This window comes from Sardina pilchardus, chromosome 23, assembly GCF_963854185.1.
Source record: "Sardina pilchardus chromosome 23, fSarPil1.1, whole genome shotgun sequence".
Taxonomy (NCBI): Eukaryota; Metazoa; Chordata; class Actinopteri; order Clupeiformes; family Clupeidae; genus Sardina; species Sardina pilchardus.
Genome location: NC_085016.1, coordinates 10,610,607 through 10,628,575, shown reverse-complemented (window position 1 = coordinate 10,628,575; position 17,969 = coordinate 10,610,607). Strand labels below are relative to the sequence as shown.

At 42.2% G+C, this 17,969-nt stretch overlaps 2 protein-coding genes across 2 annotated transcripts; both read left to right on the top strand.

Annotated features, from left to right (window-relative positions):
• Positions 1-359: 359 nt before the first annotated feature.
• Positions 360-14,520, top strand: metap1d (methionyl aminopeptidase type 1D (mitochondrial)). Its single transcript, XM_062527626.1, has 10 exons — positions 360-420; positions 2,983-3,158; positions 4,443-4,592; positions 4,749-4,897; positions 5,177-5,219; positions 5,381-5,544; positions 10,515-10,612; positions 11,120-11,167; positions 11,367-11,445; positions 13,992-14,520. Exons 1-10 carry the CDS (start codon positions 381-383, stop codon positions 14,068-14,070), a joined length of 1,026 nt encoding a protein of 341 aa, XP_062383610.1. The 5' UTR covers positions 360-380; the 3' UTR covers positions 14,071-14,520.
• Positions 14,521-15,907: 1,387 nt separating this feature from the next.
• On the top strand, positions 15,908-17,287 carry LOC134071738 (homeobox protein Dlx1a-like). Its single transcript, XM_062528575.1, has 3 exons — positions 15,908-16,399; positions 16,644-16,843; positions 17,027-17,287. Exons 1-3 carry the CDS (start codon positions 16,219-16,221, stop codon positions 17,285-17,287), a joined length of 642 nt encoding a protein of 213 aa, XP_062384559.1. The 5' UTR covers positions 15,908-16,218.
• The last annotated feature ends 682 nt before the right edge of the window (positions 17,288-17,969 follow it).

The window sequence follows — 17,969 nt, the reverse complement described above, 5'->3', positions numbered from 1 at the left end:
TTTTTAAACATGCTTTTTAAGTAAGTAAGTAAGTAAGTAAGTAAGTAAGTCATATTTATTTATAAAGCACATTTACAACAGTTCACATTGACCAAAGAGCTGAATGAAATAAAGGTATTTTATTATAGGTAAATTGGCTGCATGGAACTTTGCTGAACTCAACTGTCACCCACTGAAGTTGCCCTCTATCATCTTGCCCTAAATGCCGGTGGCATTCATGATAAAGAAATGAAAGAGATAAGAAAAATGACAAATGTGCAATGAAAATTCCATGTGATAATCTATGTTGGAATTTGAACTGTCATTGCCTCTTGTGTAGGCAGGTGGCGTTCTAAGCAAGAAATACACTGGTCACGTGATCTAGTCTTATTGCAAACATCATGGCGGCACCCATTGCCGCGAAGTGGTCTTGTAGATCAGGTAAGAGCTGGACCCCGGGTTGCTCATTTAAACTGCACATTTGTGTATTTTTACTGGCAAAAGCTGGTGCCTAGTAGATCTAAGCAATCACGGTTAAATAAAACTGAGATTTGTTGCGTTTGTCATAGCCTCGATACAGCCTAGCCTTACTTTTTAGATTCCAGTGAACATCATTGAACAAACTCTTTGGATTTACATAAGCACAGAAGTTGTCATTGACCTGAAAGTGATTGATTTGCATTTCGGTTGCCGATTAGTTATTGACCGACAAGGCTAGGCCAACGTATGAGCATATACCACCAAGAGAACTCGGTGTTCTTTCTATTTTTACAGCCCCTTGCCCCTTCTCAGCGCATGACACGAAGCTAGTGCAGAATGCAGCGTGTGTGTGTTTGTTTGTGTTTAGTGGGGCCACATTAGAACACGTGGAGAAATGTTGGCATCATGTTTGATATTAGGCAGTAGGAGGCAGAGATGTCAGATGGCCTATGCACGCACACATACCTTGGTAGGCTAACCTTCTCTCTGGATGTTCAGCCTAATACACACACACACACACACACACACACACTTGACCACATCCTCATCTCAGATTGCAGCACCACCCTCTACATGGATACACATTCCACCACCCCACATACATGGTCACACCAACATACACACACACACACACACACACACACACAAACACAGAGATAGAGGGAGAGAGAGAGAGAGAGAGAGAGAGAGAGAGAGACAGGATTGGAGACACCTACACAAACAATTTCCTTTGCCAAAGCCTCAACAGCTGTTTGTCAGCCCACCAGCATATTCTTCCTCTGTTCTTTCCCTCCGCTCTCCTCCCCTGTCCCCCGCCTCCCTCTCCACCCTCCGCCTCTCCTTCTCTCTACCTCGTGCCATTTCTCTGATGTGTCATACCAATGTATAGGGTAAATCACATTCCTGTTTTTGCCCAGGCAGCACGAGTCTATTTCAGAAACCCAATTGTGATAACCTGATGTGGGTTTCAGGCATTACACTTAGGCATCAGCATGCCATTGACAAATTTCACTGCATTCATTACTTTAGTAATGATATGCATGTGACAAATAAACCTCCTTGTATCCGTGTATCCTTGTGTGAAATGTGATTGCGTGAAAAAAGCCTAAATGATTTTGGTTCAAGTCAGAGTGCAGTGAGCTCGTGAGTGCTTGTGCGCAACTGCATGTTGATGGTGATTTGCTGTAGAGGGCACTCTGCTGCCGAGATACATTCAATGCTGTAAAGCGCGCCACACACACACACACACACACACACACACACACACATGCACACCCAGATAGATACAGTATTGGCTCTATAGTGCTGTAGAGATTGAACCCTGAAGTGCCATGTTTTTAGCTCAGTCTGCTTTAGGTTGGTCAGACTTACTCCAGAGTGAACATGGTTTGTCTTGGGGTTGATCTCTGTCTGTGTATTATGTGAATGTAGAAGATGATGAAGATCTGTTGATCGAAACGTTGCCTCTTTAGTGAATAAATAAAGTTATTTGGAGCCATTATAGGCCTACTGTGTGCAGACCATCCCCTTCTCTCTCTTATGTGACCCTGCAAAGCGAAACCAGTCGTTTCGGTAAAATGTACAAAATGAAGTTATTGTGCTCACGTGAACGGCATAAACTAAGCTTTCCAACGATATGTATATCGAGGGTATTACACAAACTATCGCTAAAATAACCGCATCCAAAGCTGACATGGTTCTCCTGTCACGATATGCCAGAAGAAAATCACCTTTTTAAGCAAAGTGGACAACGGCAATGACTGCAACGTGTTGAATCTTCGCTGTGTTTAACAGTCAAGACGTATGTTTTTCCGTGAAATTAGTTCACGATGTGAAACTGTAGACTGTATACTGTCGAATTATGCGGAAAAGTGAAATTCAACATTTGTTTATTATGGATTTTCTCAAAATAACGTTGTGCGCAAAGCGACTGATTTCGCTTTGAAGAGTCACTTATGTGAATGTAGCCAAACACTCCATACCCAGTCTCAATTTGTATATTTGTTTTTCAAAAGCGTAATTGGCATGACACATTTAATGTATATTGACAATGCAAGTGCAATGTGTAACAAGTATGTAAATTCCTACAAGTATCTACTCAAATGTGCTTATGCCGTATGTCTTTAAATGTAGGCACAAATGCGAAAAATATTTTTTGCCTACTTGCCTGCTTGCTCGCTTGTGTGTGTGGTATGTGTGTGAATGTGCAGCTAGTAGAAGTCATGAAAATGTGGTAGAATATTATTTTAAAAGGATTCTTCACTCTTCTTGATTCTTCCCTTTCTTTTGTTTTATTTTGTCATGCTTATGATATTATCATTCTTGGCTTGGAATAACATTTCGACCCTTCTGAAGAGAACCGAAGTGTTTAAACATTCTTCTAAACCAAGCATGACAAAAATAAAACAAAAGAAAGGAAAGATTCAAGAAGTGTGCCAACTCCTTTTAAAAAAAAAAAGAAATTAGAATACATGTGAATATAGCCTTAGACCTTATCTCCACTTGCGTCTGTGCCCACTGCAGGTTGGCCTGCGTTACTCCAGAGGGTGGCATGGAGCCGGATATGCCCACCATGCCCCCAACAGTGCCCAGCTGGCCTTCAGCGTCCCCCTCACCGCTGCTTCTTCTGGAGGAAGTGGCACCACTCCCACAATGTGGTGCGCCCCGCTGTGGTCCGACCCCCCTACGTCGTGCCCAAAGTAATGACTCTTAATTCGCCATCCAGCTGAGGGTCTTTTTCCCACAAGCAGCACCTCCCACTCCCAAGTGCTATTATATGACTCAAAGGGCAGTGTCTACTGTAGGTCTGCCATTATGGATCGACCTAGAGGAGTACTGTATGTCCAGTTTTGCTCAGTTTTACCAATATGGAAAAAATGAGATTAGATGGTAGATTCAGCGTTGTATTTGTGGATATGCATGTGATAGGCTGGTCCTCTGAGTGAATAGGACATGCTATCATGATCCCTAAGTGTGGCTAACTGATGGTAGATTTGTTTTGTGATTGGATGTTTTTTTAAATAGTTTGAATAGTTTGAATTATAAATTGTGAAACGAAGAATAAATCACTATTGTATTTCTATTTAGTAAGAACAAGAAGTTGTTGAATAAAGACCTAATAAATGTGTAATAATCACACTTGATACAAACCTTATTGAGCACTAATTCATGCCCATATTAGTTATGTATTCTAACATGTGTTCCCTAAACTAAATGTGAACGTAATGTAAACGTGAATTGCATAAATAGGAAAGCTTTGAAGAAGAAAGGGACTGAGGCTGATAAGTAATGGATGGTCCTAAAGCCCATAGTTTATGATTCTGTGTGATGAGTCCTCTTCAGATGTCTCATATTCTAAGCACTCTGTTATAACTGTGTGTGTGTGTGTGTGTGTGTGTGTGTGTGTGTGTGTGTGTGTGTGTGTGTGTGTGTGTGTGTGTGTGTGTGTGTGTGTTGTGTGATCACAGGAAAGGATGTTAAATCATTGGACAGTTACAGGCCTCTCCTCCTCTCATCTTCTTCCACACCATATACTGTACACACAGAGAATCCCAAGTCGTCATATACTTTAGACTACATTCTGTTTTATTTTGTTCGTTTATTTGTTTTAACTAGACTGTCCTAAAAGCCAGAACAAAGTAAAACCAGGACAGATATAGTGGCATCGGTCTCTCATCTGGAGGGCCCATGTTTTTACTTTCCGCCTTGTCTGTTGAAATTTGAAGTTTTTCCATTTTTGTCCATATTCTCCCCTCAATGTCCTTTTTCCCATCTCTTTTTCCAATATCCTTCCTTCAGATGAAGGAAAATAAAACGGAAAGGAAACTATGGTAACAGCTTTCGAAGAGACTGAAGTGCTTTTGAAGTGTGGTCATGACCTCTTGATACTTTGATAGTGTTAAGAACGGCAGCATACAGTATATGTTTCTCTCTCTCAGTCATCCGTTCCTCTCCTCTCCTCCTTTCTCTTTCCTGGACTCTAGCACATCCAGAGACCTGACTATGTGTCTTCCAGTTCTGTTCCTGATTGGCCAGGCTACATCGAGATTAAGGATGAGGAGCAGATTGAGGGTCTAAAGAGGGCTTGCCAACTTGCCAGACAGATACTGCTGCTAGCCGGAAGAAGTCTCAAGGTAATAGAGGGGTGTGTGTTTGAGTGTGTGTGTGTGAGCGTTTGTGCGTACTGTATGTGCTCTAATGTGTATATGTTACACTCCACAAATGTTGGTGAGTTTTGTTTTTTGTTTGTGCGTTGAGTCAACATTTATGTTGTTTACCCCTTCCTCTAGGTTGGCATGACGACAGATGAGATAGACTTCATAGTCCATCAGGAAGCGATCCGCCACAATGCCTACCCCTCCCCACTGAACTATGGGGGTTTCCCAAAGTCTGTCTGCACCTCCGTCAACAACGTGGTGTGTCACGGCATACCAGACAGGTGTGTGTGTGTGTATGTGTGTGTATGTGTGTATGATTGTCTGTGTGTTTTTATAGACACCTCCTTTCACAATAAGGTAAACCTCTTTACAGTATGTCTTGTATGTATTATATATTTTTTTATATTTATAAAGATTTAACAGACAGTACATTGACATTATGGCATAATCTCTAGACTCTGAAAAAAAACAACAATTGTACTGTTGACAATTTACTGTATGTTGGGGTGGTCTTGTATGTCTTTGGCAGTCATTTTGTCTTATATTTTTTCATCCTGCAGCCGTCGGCTTCAAGATGGCGATATCATCAACATCGATGTGACTGTGAGTTCCTGCTAAAAATCTATGCTAACACAACACATGAGCACAATAATAGTACATAGACCTACATAATATACAGGTACAGATTGAAAATTTCATTCATTTACACATATGCTCACACATACAAAAGCCGCTGTTCTATAGAGTATCTCGCTGTATGTTAGGTTTACCTGGAGGGTTACCATGGTGATACCTCAGAGACCTTTCTGGTTGGTTCTGTGGATGAGGTCGGGAGGAAGCTGGTAGATGTGGCGAGACTTTGCCGCGACGAGGCCATCGCCGCCTGTCGCCCTGGTCAACCCCTCTGTGTCATCGGCAACACAATCAGGTTTGTGTGTGTGTGTGTGTGTGTGTTTTATGTGTGTTCTGGAGGCATCTTCGCACTCAAGTTCTCAACGTTTGAAAGTCCAACGTGAACTGGCATCCCTTGAAAAGAATGTCGACATCAACACACACAAAGACATGTCCCTTACACATAAGGAATATTCCTCCACAAGGTTCATAGCACATTTCGACGTCCTTCTAGGTGACGCAGCAAGGCAGTGTTTTAGAGGTGTTATTGCTGTGGCAGAGTAGATGTATCCAAAATGATCTAAATTATCTGCAAGTTCAATCACTGTTTTAGCCTAATGCAACGTGCATTGTATTGTATTGTGTAAATGGCCGTGTCATCCAGGCAATGGCAGAGCTTAAACTCCAACTAAGATGGCACGCTGTTCAAAGCCTCTTTGAAGATATGGAAGTTTGGGATGGTAAATCCTGAGAGTTTCACAGTGGTGTGTAAAAGCCCCATGAAATTGAAATGGGTGTTTCAGTCGTGTGTGTGTGTGTGTGTGTGTGTGTGTGTGTGTGCACGCGAGCGCGTGTGTGTGTGCGCGCGAGTGTGTGTGTGTGAGAGTGAGTGTGTGAAGGAGGCAGAGAGGGTGTGTGCGTATCCATGTGAGAGAGAGGGTGATTACAAGGTAAACAGAAAAAGGTGAGTGAATTTTGTGGATGCGCCGGCGCTTGACTTAAAAAGGCATCTAAACAGGCATTGTGCTGCTGGGTGAGTGTGCAGGCACAGCCATTACGTCTCCAGAGGAGGGAATAATCCTGTCTCTCTTTCTCCGCTTCTTTCATCTCTTTGTCTTTTTTCTACACTCAGTCCATCCAGAGGTGTAATAATGTGCCGAATCTGCTTTCAGACTGTTAATGCACCACACACACTCTCTCTCTTTCTCTCTCTTTCTCTCTCTCTCTGTCTCTCTCTCTCTCTCTCACACACACACACACACACACACACAAACACACGTACACACACACACACAGGAACCCACAAACTCACACTCCTACTAGCACACGAACAGCAGCAGCTACCCAGGGTGCACTGGGCTTTCCATTCTCCATCTAAATTACAGGGTAGTTTTGAAGGTGGTTTTGTGTGTGTGTGTGTGTGTGTGTGTGTATATGTGTGTGTGTGTGTGTGTTCCTGCTCCTGTCCTCAACTGTGTATGTGCTTGTGGTTATGCCTGTGTTCTGCTTCTGTGTGTGTGTGTGTGTCTGTGTGTCTGTGCTTGTGTGTGTGTGTGTGTGTGTGCCTGTGTGTGTGTGTGTGTGCCTGTAAGAGTGTGTGTGTGTGTGTGCGTGCGTTTCTGTCTGTCTTTAGGAGGTGAAAATTATAGGGTAGCTGCCTCTCGGCATGGAAGAGCGTGCTCCCTATAGGGAGGAGAGTGCAGTGCTCTGCATATCTCCCTGTCTCTGCCTGTCAACATGCAGGCACTCGTCTCATCGCCGAGCACGTCCAATTCATCTCCACCAAGCCACAAGGTCGCCACAAAGACACCGTGCTCCCTACAACCCTCATTTGCATCACAATTGGCTTTTTTTTTAGTTACACAAATACTTGCATCTTGATTGCCCCAAAGTAGGCTTAATAGTTCAAATGCACAAAGAACCCGGAGTGAAGGAGAGGATTTTCTGGATTTTTTTTATTGTCATCGCCGCTAGGCCCATATCCGGTTATAAATGTCAATAATCTACATTTTGTGTTGGGCTCATACATATTTTTGCCTTCAGATAATAATCCTATGTTTCTATCCTATAAGAACCCAGACCCATTTCCTCCTTAAAGGAATATTATGTAAAGCAAAATGATCAGTGTAATAAGATCAATCCCAACTGGACACACAGTGCCCTGACGACGTGCAATCTAATGGTCTTTCCTCCTCCTGAAAAGATCAATTTTCCTGTTCTGACCGGCGGACTTTACATCATATCAGGTGTGAAACTTGGTACCTGATGTTTCATGTGGTAGTTTTGTGACCTTATAGTGAATATGTGGATGTGTGTCGCTTTAGAATACATAAATTGTCGTGCGAACGTTTTGTGTACTTTTTCCCCCACCATAGTAGGTGGCACCACCATGTAGTGGTCATGTTATGCGCCACTATGTGGTCCATCTTGTGTTATATTGCTGCCGTGTGCGATGCCTGTAAAAGTCCTCTGTTGCGTCACTGTGGTTGGTCCTTTGTTTGTCCACTGCATTTTTTAACACCTCCTAAACTCCACGCTATTTAACCTTTTTACCATTATAGTAAAAATCACCTCCAAACTGATTAGTTTTTATAGCGACTTTACAGTATTTCAGAAGAATATACAAACATTTATATTAAGTTCACACTTCCCATAATGTGTTTATTAAAACACTGCTTAATAGTTTATTTTCTGTTTAATGGCTGTACTTTAAAGGTTAACCATATACAGTATACTTTACTAAATCTAGATGGGGCCCAAGTTTAAGTCACAGTTTTTCACCGGTTTGATATACCACACCCTTTATTTAATTTCCTGCGAAAGGTTTCTCTCAACCCATTTCCACAAATGGAGACCATAGTAGAGAGAGAGACAAAAATATGGAAGTGTCAGCGTGTGTGTGGTCGTGAGGTTGTTTTCAATCTTTTTTTTCCCCCAACAAGATTGTTTCCAATCTCTTTTTCCAAACATAGCTACAAACCTTTGGTTAATCCAACTTCTTAAGAAGATGAAGCTCAAAATATGTGAAGAACGTATCATGGGCCTCTCCTTATTGTTTGTCCACATCCTTGAGAGTCTCAGTTTTTTGAAAGAGATCCAATGTGGCCCAGTTGTGCTTCTGCTATTTGGCTCATCTTTTTGTTTTTGAAAGTCTTCAGACATCCTTGAGAAATATGTATTTATGGCATAAGTCTGAAATACTCCTATACCAGTATGAGTTTCTTACAGATGTTTAAATGTTTTAGTGTAAAAAACAGATGACAAACATCGTATGCATATTTATTTTATCTGTGTAATCAAATGTCAGTGAAGCTAAACATTCACCCCCCAAAAAAACACCTTAGATGAATTGTGTTTCTGTAAAAAAAAAAAAGCTTTAAAGTTTGGTGAAAGGTTCTTTTACCTCCCCAAACATATCTCTCCATCATCTTTCTGTGATACTTCATGATATTATGGCAGAAGGAATCACTGCGAGATTCCAGAGTGCATGAACTTCTATTTGACCCTCATAGGCCACGATACCTAGAACCATGGGGTCTTGGTGGAGGTCTGCGTTCTCTGAGTGCCCTTCTGACATGTAGAAGTACTTCAGACTGCACATTACACACCGAGGGACCCTGTCTCTTTAAGTCACACCCTCCTCTCTAGTCCACAGAGTTTGGCCTCAGAGGCTCTGCAATTAAACCAAGAGAAGGAGAGAAGGGGGTGGAGAAGAGAGGAGAGGAAAAGAGAGGGATGGAGAAAAAGAGAGAGAGAGAGGGATGTAGAAGAGGAGGGAGGAGGAGAGAAGTTGGAGGGATGTGGGAGGAGGGAGAGGGGGACATGGAGAAAGAGGAGGAGGGAGATGAAAGTGGTGAACTGAGAGGAGAGGGTGGAAGATCTCCAGTAGCTTGAGGAGGGCTGTTGGACAGAGTGAGGGAGAGTGTGGGTCACCACAAGAGTGCTGCTGAGCTGCTGAGCCCTCTCTCTTTCTCTCTCTTCTTTCTCTCTCTTTCACTTTCTCTGTGTGTGTGTGTGTGTGTGTGTGTGTGTGTGTGTGTGTGTGTGTGTGTGTGTGTGTGTGTGTGTGTGTGTGTGTGTGTGTGTGTGTGTGTGTGTTGTGTGTGTGTGTGTGTGTGTGTGTGTGTTGAGTGGTGGGATACAAAGTACTACAGAGAGTGGGTGAGCTGTGTGTTGGAGTGTGTTGAGTGCGGGGCTGAGTACTGACCATAGTGACTTCCCCTCTGTCCACAGCCACCTCTCAGAGAGATGAATATTTATAGTTATAGAGATAATGACAGACTATGTTGTTAGTGTCTTGAGTCTCTCTTGGAGTGTACATGCGAACTCAGATACAAGTGTGCATACACATTTGGTACGAACGGGTGAATCAGACATGAAAATACTCTCTTTCCCTCTCCCCCTCTGTTTCCAACACACACACACACCACACACAACACACACACACACACACAAACACACAAACTCTCTCTCTCTCTCTCTCTCTCACACACACACACACACACACACACTCAAACTCTATCTCTCTTACACACACACACACACACACACACACACACACACACAAACTCTCTCGCTCTCTCTCTCTCTCACTCACACACACACACACACACACACACAACACACAAACTCTCTCTCTCTCTCTCTCTCTCTCTCTCTCTCTCTCTCACACACACACACACACACACACACACACACACTTCCCTTCTAAAACACACACTCTCCCACTTAAGAAATAAACTGGTTTTCTTTGTCATAATATGAGGCCTAAAATACATGTGTCTCAGTGGGAGAGGCTCAGCGTGTTTGTAATTGCTCATTTAGAGAGGAGTGAATAGAGCAGCTGCCCTCCGTTGCTATAGTGATTACCCTTAGCCTGCCTGCTGGACAGCTGAAATGTTGATATTTTACCATCTCTGCTCATGTGAAATTATACATGTTGGCTGTTTCTGTGCTGTATGGAATATTGGATTATTGGAGTATTTTCTTTTCTTCTGTTTACAAATATTTCTGTCTAGACCTAAATCTAAAATGATCAGCTCTGTAAACACAAACAAATCACATACTTATCAAGGTGTACGTTTAAATAGTAAAATAGTAGGGTACATACTGAACTGATTATTTGATCTTAATATTATAGAACTATAGTATGTGCTGTTGAAGAGCACTATGGTGTGAACAGTAGCCTACAATACCAGATGGTTCAGTGTGTAATTAAGCACACTATGATTGTGTGGATAAATGTTAAATGTTTTTGTTCCTTTTCTGTTTTCCCCAATACTGCAGTGAGATCGCTTATACCCATGGGTTCAGCGTATGTCCCTACTTCATTGGGCATGGAATCGGGTCGTATTTCCACGGACACCCAGAGATCTGGCATCATGGTGAGGCAGATGCTATCAAATGTTTTGAATCCAATTGTCATGACTTTACACATTGCTCTGTCTAGGAATAGGAATTGTTTACCTTTTCATGGGTAACATTTTATGTAATCTGTTTTTTTTTTTCTCCTAAAAAGATTTCTGACTGGGTGTTCTTTTGCAATCTTAGACTTTATTATGTCAAAAAAGTAAGAATCGTTTGATAAACATTTGTTTATAACTGTAATTCTTATGCCCTATTATTTATTCAGTGAACTGAAATGAACTGATTTCTTCAGATAATTTACTATGTGTACTCTATAGTGATTGTACACTGGGATCCCTGCATCTAAACCATATATTATCATTCTCAGTTTATAAAAACAGCTTTTACTAACAGCTAAAATGACATAGATTATCCCAGTAATGGATAATAGTGCTATAATGTGTTGCATACCGAAGAAACATGCAGGTGAATCCTCTACCGCTTACTGCTGTTACTCACATGTGGTTCTCCTCTCCTCTCCACAGCCAATGACAATGACTTGCAGATGGACGAGGGCATGGCCTTCACTATAGGTCAGTGACTGTATGATTGTGGTGTGCATGAGTGTGAAAAAGGATAATCTGTCCGCTGACCTTGTCATAGGTGCATATGTGTCATACATGAATGCGTACAATGATAGCTGTCTTTTGGTGTCCCTGTTGCAGGTGTGTGTGTGTGTTGTGTATGTTTTGTCTGTTTATGTATGTTTATGTTCCTTCCTCTTTCCTTTAGAACCAATCCTAATGGAGGGATCTGCTGAATTCCACATCCTTAAGGACAAGTGGACTGCCGTCTCTGTGGATGATAAAAGGTACCACCCTATATATCTATGTTATCATATATCAGTGCCTCTGTATTCCTCTTGGCTATCATATTATTATTAATCCTCTAATACATACACCTGATAGAATCCCATACAGTGCTCTCCACTTGTATTGCCACCCCTGGTCAAGCTAAGTAAAAATGAAGAATATCAAAATCATGATTTGATTCTAAGGTAAGGGGAGCAAATTCATAAAACACTTCATAAAACACATGTGCCCTAGAAAACATTCTAAAGCAACTTAATCGTTCAATTTGTATTCAAGCTTTTAAAGTGAATCCGGGTGTCTATGGACTTCCGAGTAGTACTCCATGACTTCCTGATTCACTAAAATATGAAAACTAATGTGACACAGAGGTCAAATATCCTAGTCATTCTTCATCATAGAAAACACAAGAAAGTAAACAATCCAAAAAAGTATCATGATTGATTTCCCAAAGGCTTCACAGAAACTTTCAGCAGTGGCTACCAAATTAATACCAAAAAGACATACCAGGAAAAAAGCCAAATTAATATTCAAGACATACCAGGAAAAAAAGCCTTTCTTGTCATTTACTTACAAATGTAAAAGGCTGGAGTTGCAAAAATGCTGTTGGAACTTCATGTTCTACGGTCAGATGGAATGAAATTCAAGCTCCTTGGCAAGAAGCATTTATTATGGGTTTGATTTGTACAGAAATTACTATAATAAAAAGAGCCCTATGTCTACTGATTGGTAACATGTAAAGGTAAATCAGGTTTCTATAGGCATATGCAAGGAATTTGGTCTCTGCATTTATCCCATCTGTGAATCAGTGAACATACAAAGCACACAGTGAGGTGAAACGCACACTAACCCGGAGCAGTGAGCTGCCTTGCTACAGCGGCGCTCAGGGATCAGGGAGGGGTTAGGTGCCTTGCTCAAGGGTGGCTGGGTGTGTAGGCATAGGAGAGTAGTGCTCAACCACTTCCCCCACCCACATTTTTCCTACCGGTCAGGGATCGACCCGGCAACCCTCTGGCTACAAGCCCGAAGCCCTAACCAGTAGGCATCTAAATCTCAGTAGGCATGGGCGGGTCATTGATGATGTGGAGCTGCCCTAGGTATGGACATAATATGATGAACTTCATGAAATACCTGCCTATTTTAAAATCAAAATGCGTCTGTCTCTGCAAAGACTCCAACCAAAATATAGTGTCCAGATAGATGTCCAGATCATCACAGAAATGGTTTACTGAACACAGAATAATCAAGCCAAGATTACTGCACAGAAAACCAATGGAGTGAGCTAAAGAGGAGAATGCAGAAGAGAGGATGGATGATCTGGAGAGGTTCCGTAGGAGAAATACTCAAATCTCCGACTTTATGACATGTCAAAGGAGAAGGCTAAGAGAGTCTTTTATTGGTTAAGGGAGGCTTTACAGTGTACTAAATGGAGGGGGTTCCAATAATGGCACATGTGTTTTTTGTATAAAAAAATAAGTGTTTCTTTATGATGCATTGTTCTTTCTCGGAATACATTTGCTTCCCATCAGTTTGGGATTTTTCCAAAATTATTTCATTACGAGATTAAGGATAAATTCCCAGAAGATGATTTTTTAAAATTCCTCTCTTTACTCAACTTCACCAGGGGGGTCTCAATAAACGTGGAGAGCGCTGTAATAGGCCCACACCTGTAGTAGTCTGTAATCATATTCTATGACTATTAATCAGAGGAGGCCCCTGCTGCGCTAGTTTAGCATTAGCTTTGAATGGGAATGCATGAGGGCCGGGTCAGGTGGCGTTATTAGTTCTCGACCTGCAGCCCCACTGATTATGACGGCTCTCATTGCCGAGGGTGCTAGAGAAGACTGAAGTGGTGAGGCAGAAGTTGAGATGTTGCGTAATTAGGCAGCCGACACACACTGTGTGGTGCTGGTGGAATATGAGTGTGTGTGTCTGTTTCTCTCTATGTGTGTGTGTGTGTGTGTGTGTCTGTTTCTGAGTGCGTGTGTGTCTGTGTGTGCGTGTGTGTGTGTGTGTGTGTGTGTGTGTGTGTGTGTGTGTGTGTGTGTGTGTGTGTGTGTGTGTGTGTGTGTGTGTGTGTGTGTGTGTGTGTGTGTGTGTGTGTGTGTGTGTGTGTGTGTTCGTGTGCGTTTGAGTGAAAGACAGAAAAAGGGGTGAGGCAGAAGCAAGAGATGGGGGCTGGAGGGGGGGGGGGGGGGGGGAGGGTGTAGTGTCCTCCTGGTAGGGGATGGGTTTTTATCAGTTTAGACGCCAGCATCTAAGGGTCATTGGGAAATGTGCAGAGGTGAGCGCTTCTGAGGTAATTGTATTAAGTGGTTATGAGGGAGAGAGGAGGAGGGGGGGCGGCGGGAGAGACGATGAGACCATTCCCGCCAGCTCGAGAGCATGCACAGCTTGAGCTGGTATCCAGCAGGACTTGAGACTCAGTCTGATCATGTTGCTCTCTCTCTTTCTCTCTGTGTGTGTGTGTGTGTGTGTGTGTGTGTGTGTGTGTGTGTGTGTGTGTGTGTGTGTGTGTGTGCGCGTGTGTGCATGTGTGCGTCCTCAGATCAGCCCAGTTTGAGCACACTGTCGTCATCACTTCTGATGGTGTTGAAATTCTCACCAAGCTCCCCGAAGAATATTGATGTGTGTATGTGTGCGTACGTGTGTGTGTTTCTTGTATGTTTTTCTATTTGCGTGTGTGTGTGTGCGTGTGTGTGTGTGTGTGTGTGTATTTGTACAATATATGCGATGTGATCTGGGAAAACCCTTCATGTGGTGCAATTTACCAACTTATGATTCTGATACCATCCTTGCGAGTATCCTAGCTTTTGCCAGGGGACAGGTTCCAGAATGTTGCCAGGATGGTATCAGAATCTTAAATTGGAAAAAAAAAATTGCCAGAGAGGGTTGAAACGGAGCAATAATCAAGAATATTTGAGTGCACCGTGTGAAGGGTTTTCCTAGAGCGCATCACAAATGTGTCAGGATGACTTAGAGACATTGTTTCTAAAACACTACACAGGGACACTGAGCTGCACTCTTCCTTGTAAGCCTGCAATGTGAGAGTAAGTGTTATTTAAGTAAAGTTTTGTCTTTCTTTACAAAGCCTAGCCTACTGTCATTTGTTATCTCCCACCATATCTCTGCATTTCACTGTAACTAAAGGTTAATATGAAATGGTACTGAGGGTATGTATGTTGAAATTGAGATTTTCAAAATTCATATTTCTGGAAAATTTGGTTTTAGAGGCTCTTCATTTTTAATGTCACAGCTTCTACCATACTAAGTGAAATCAGGAGAGAATAATTTTGTCTGGAGTGAATTATTTAAGTTTAAACATAATTGATTTATTTAATTTCCCTTCAGTTGCTCGGTGATTCCACCAAGGTTTAATTTTTACCATTCCCTCGGCCTGCCTTGACCATCCTAAATCTCGTTACATCCAATTAGCGGAATGCATTTTTCTCCGTGTCTGCCCGTCTGATGAGGTTACTGCAGAGGTAATACCGTTATGAGCATCTGACTGGCGGGATATACAGGCTAACGAGCTGGATGTGTTGTGATAGAGATTCTCTATGTGATGTGCGCTTGCTGTATGAGCCACGTCTAATATCATCAAGCGAGGACAGTCCAGCGTCTCCCTGAGATAATGTTAACGATTTTATGCCATGCTGGCATGGTCTGGGGCTATGCGTTTTTCGAAACGAAACAAAATGATAGATTTTTTTTTTTTGTTTAATGTCTCAATCAACTGAGTTATGCTGTCGTTACATTATGGGACTTACTATATGGCTCGTGGCCTGGTTATCTATTTCATCTACTTCAAATGACTAAAATGTATTTCAAACATTTTATACATATCCTCAGTGCTTTTCAACGTTTTAGTTTTTAATTATTTGTATTGCGGAGATGACTGGACTATTTGTATCACTGCCTAGTTCTATAAATCTTAATTAGTCGCACACCTTGCATGTTCTTGGTTGCCTTGCCTTGCCTTGCCTTCTACTACAGCAGGTAGACTCGAATCTGAAGAAATATTTGTAATGACGACTTTACAATTGTAAGCAATTAACAGTTTAAGTATCCGGTCAATTAGGCATTTGACATGCAAATCCGTCGCTCATGATATGCTAATGAAACAGCGGTGGTCCACTGAATCTGATTTCTGCATAATTAACCATATTACGATCAACTAAGGGTCTGTGAATGTACCTGCTATGTTACACCTCTTGTCCACACCGACTGATGTTTAGTAAAGCTTAAAGAACACTGCATCATCTGGGATCTTTGATTTAACAAAGAAATTGTACACATTCTCATGATGTGAACATATCTAAATGAAGTCATAATTTAAAAAATCACGGCAATATTTTAATGTCACATCTTAAACACCTTTTATTTAGTTATTACATCTGCCCACTCCATTATCATCTGAACAGGTCTGAATATATAGATTCGCGGTAAATACGCACAATTTTCAGACCACAGACTGAATTTCACAACCAATGGCAGCATCTCCTATGTACAGCAAGCCAATCAGATCACGTCGAATACACTGCTCGCCGTGATGCAAAGCAATCGCTTCAAGACATTTTACTGTAAGGTTGGGCAAAAAAGTTCGCTTTTTGTTATTCTTTACTGAGAACGCTTGAAGGGGAAAAAATAGGTGGCTCCGCGAAATCATTCTTTTGCCCCTTTGAAAATGCACAACAGAAGACAACACGAGGTCCAAGTTGGAATGAGAAGGATGTCATAGGAACAGAAACTCCCGACAGACAATATCGCTGCTCATGGATTACTGCGGCTCCCCACAACCGTCGCCGGTGGCACACTTCTCCATCGGGGCCATTGCGCACGAGATGTCTTACGGAACCGCATCTTCTGTCCCCCATCCACTGGGATATACCTGCTCTCAGCTCAGCCCGTTGCCTTATACTGGCGCCGTCCAAACCCCCAGTTTAACCGAACCAGGTAAGGAGATACCACCTTCTCTCATAGCATTGTCTTAGCACACAGCTACGGGTTGCACACAAGTAGAGAAACATCCGTGGATAGAAATGATCATAACATTAGTTGTTGTAATGACTTCACGCGAAAGTTGATAAGCCACATTATCCAGCCTGTAATAACGGATAATTATTTCAGAATGCTTGCTCAGGCTTGGACAAAATGACCTCATCACAGTGTGCGCATGCATTTTGGTTACCACCTGTAGGATCAAAGCCAGAGAGAAGTGAGATAGTGGGCGGCGGACTGGTGCGCTTCAACGGCAAGGGGAAGAAGATTCGCCGGCCCAGAACCATCTACTCCAGCGCGCAGCTACAAGCGCTCAACGGACGCTTCGCGCTGACGCAGTATCTAGCGCTGCCAGAAAGAGCCGAACTCGCTGCGTCATTGGGAATCACACAGACACAGGCACGTTAAGATTACCTAATCCACTAATTAATTTAATCTCCAATGGAAATGTGTCGTCGATTGCAAGCAGGGCAATCCGTTGTTTATTGGAAGGTCTAGTTTGTTGATTGCTTTTTGGTCTAACAAAACCACAATAGTGACCATGCCTGTAATAATGTGTGCCTTGTCCCTTTTCTTTCACAGGTTAAAATATGGTTTCAGAACAAAAGGTCCAAGTTTAAGAAAATCATCAAGCAGGGACGAGGAACCATTGAATCCACAACAACGCAAATAGCTGAACAAGGACTGTCTGCCACAACGCTGCCCACCACTTCGGTGTGGAACTCTTACCTCACGTCCTACGCTGACTCCACCGAGCCAACGATGGTGTCCTACGTCTCGGAGTACAATAACTGGTACCAGACAGTCCACCAGGAAGACACACAGCATACCCAGTTGATATGAGCATTACCTGAACAGTGTGGCCATACATTTGCTCCAACTGTCTGAGACTTTCTAGGATTCTAATTGAGAAACGGAAAGGGTTTGATACAGGTTGTGACACTTGAAACTGTTGTGTTCTCTTGCAATAGTTTAGGCCTTAATTATTTAGCAAAACATTTGCTTTCCTTTGGACCAGATACATTCAGTGGAAGGTAATGCATGTTTTGCCAGGGGACAAATTCTCACATCTAAGGCAAAGCTATTTGTGAAAAAGCTCAACCTTTGGATAAAATGGAGCACAAGATATAATTTATTTCTGTAATTTATCATGAAAGGGGCTCAGTGCTGTCACAAAGCCTGACTGCTCCATGTTCTGGAGAAGAAGGCCTACCTCAGTGAACGTGTATGCTGTGATGAAGACTGACCAAGATAATGAACATTGATCTCTGCAAGCTGCCTTTGTTTCATTTTCTGACTAGGCCTATTTATTTTGCAGGTTTTTCCAATTCTGTAATCACACATTTTCTTCAGGTCTCGATGATACATTGTATCCGTTTACGTTCAACACTCCGCTTTGGACTAATGCATATGATTTGTTGTACAGAATTAAATCAACCTGACATTTAGCTATTATCAAATAGTGTTTTATTTCTTCCAAATAATGATGACACAAATGAATAAATAAAAACGTACAGTTTGGCAT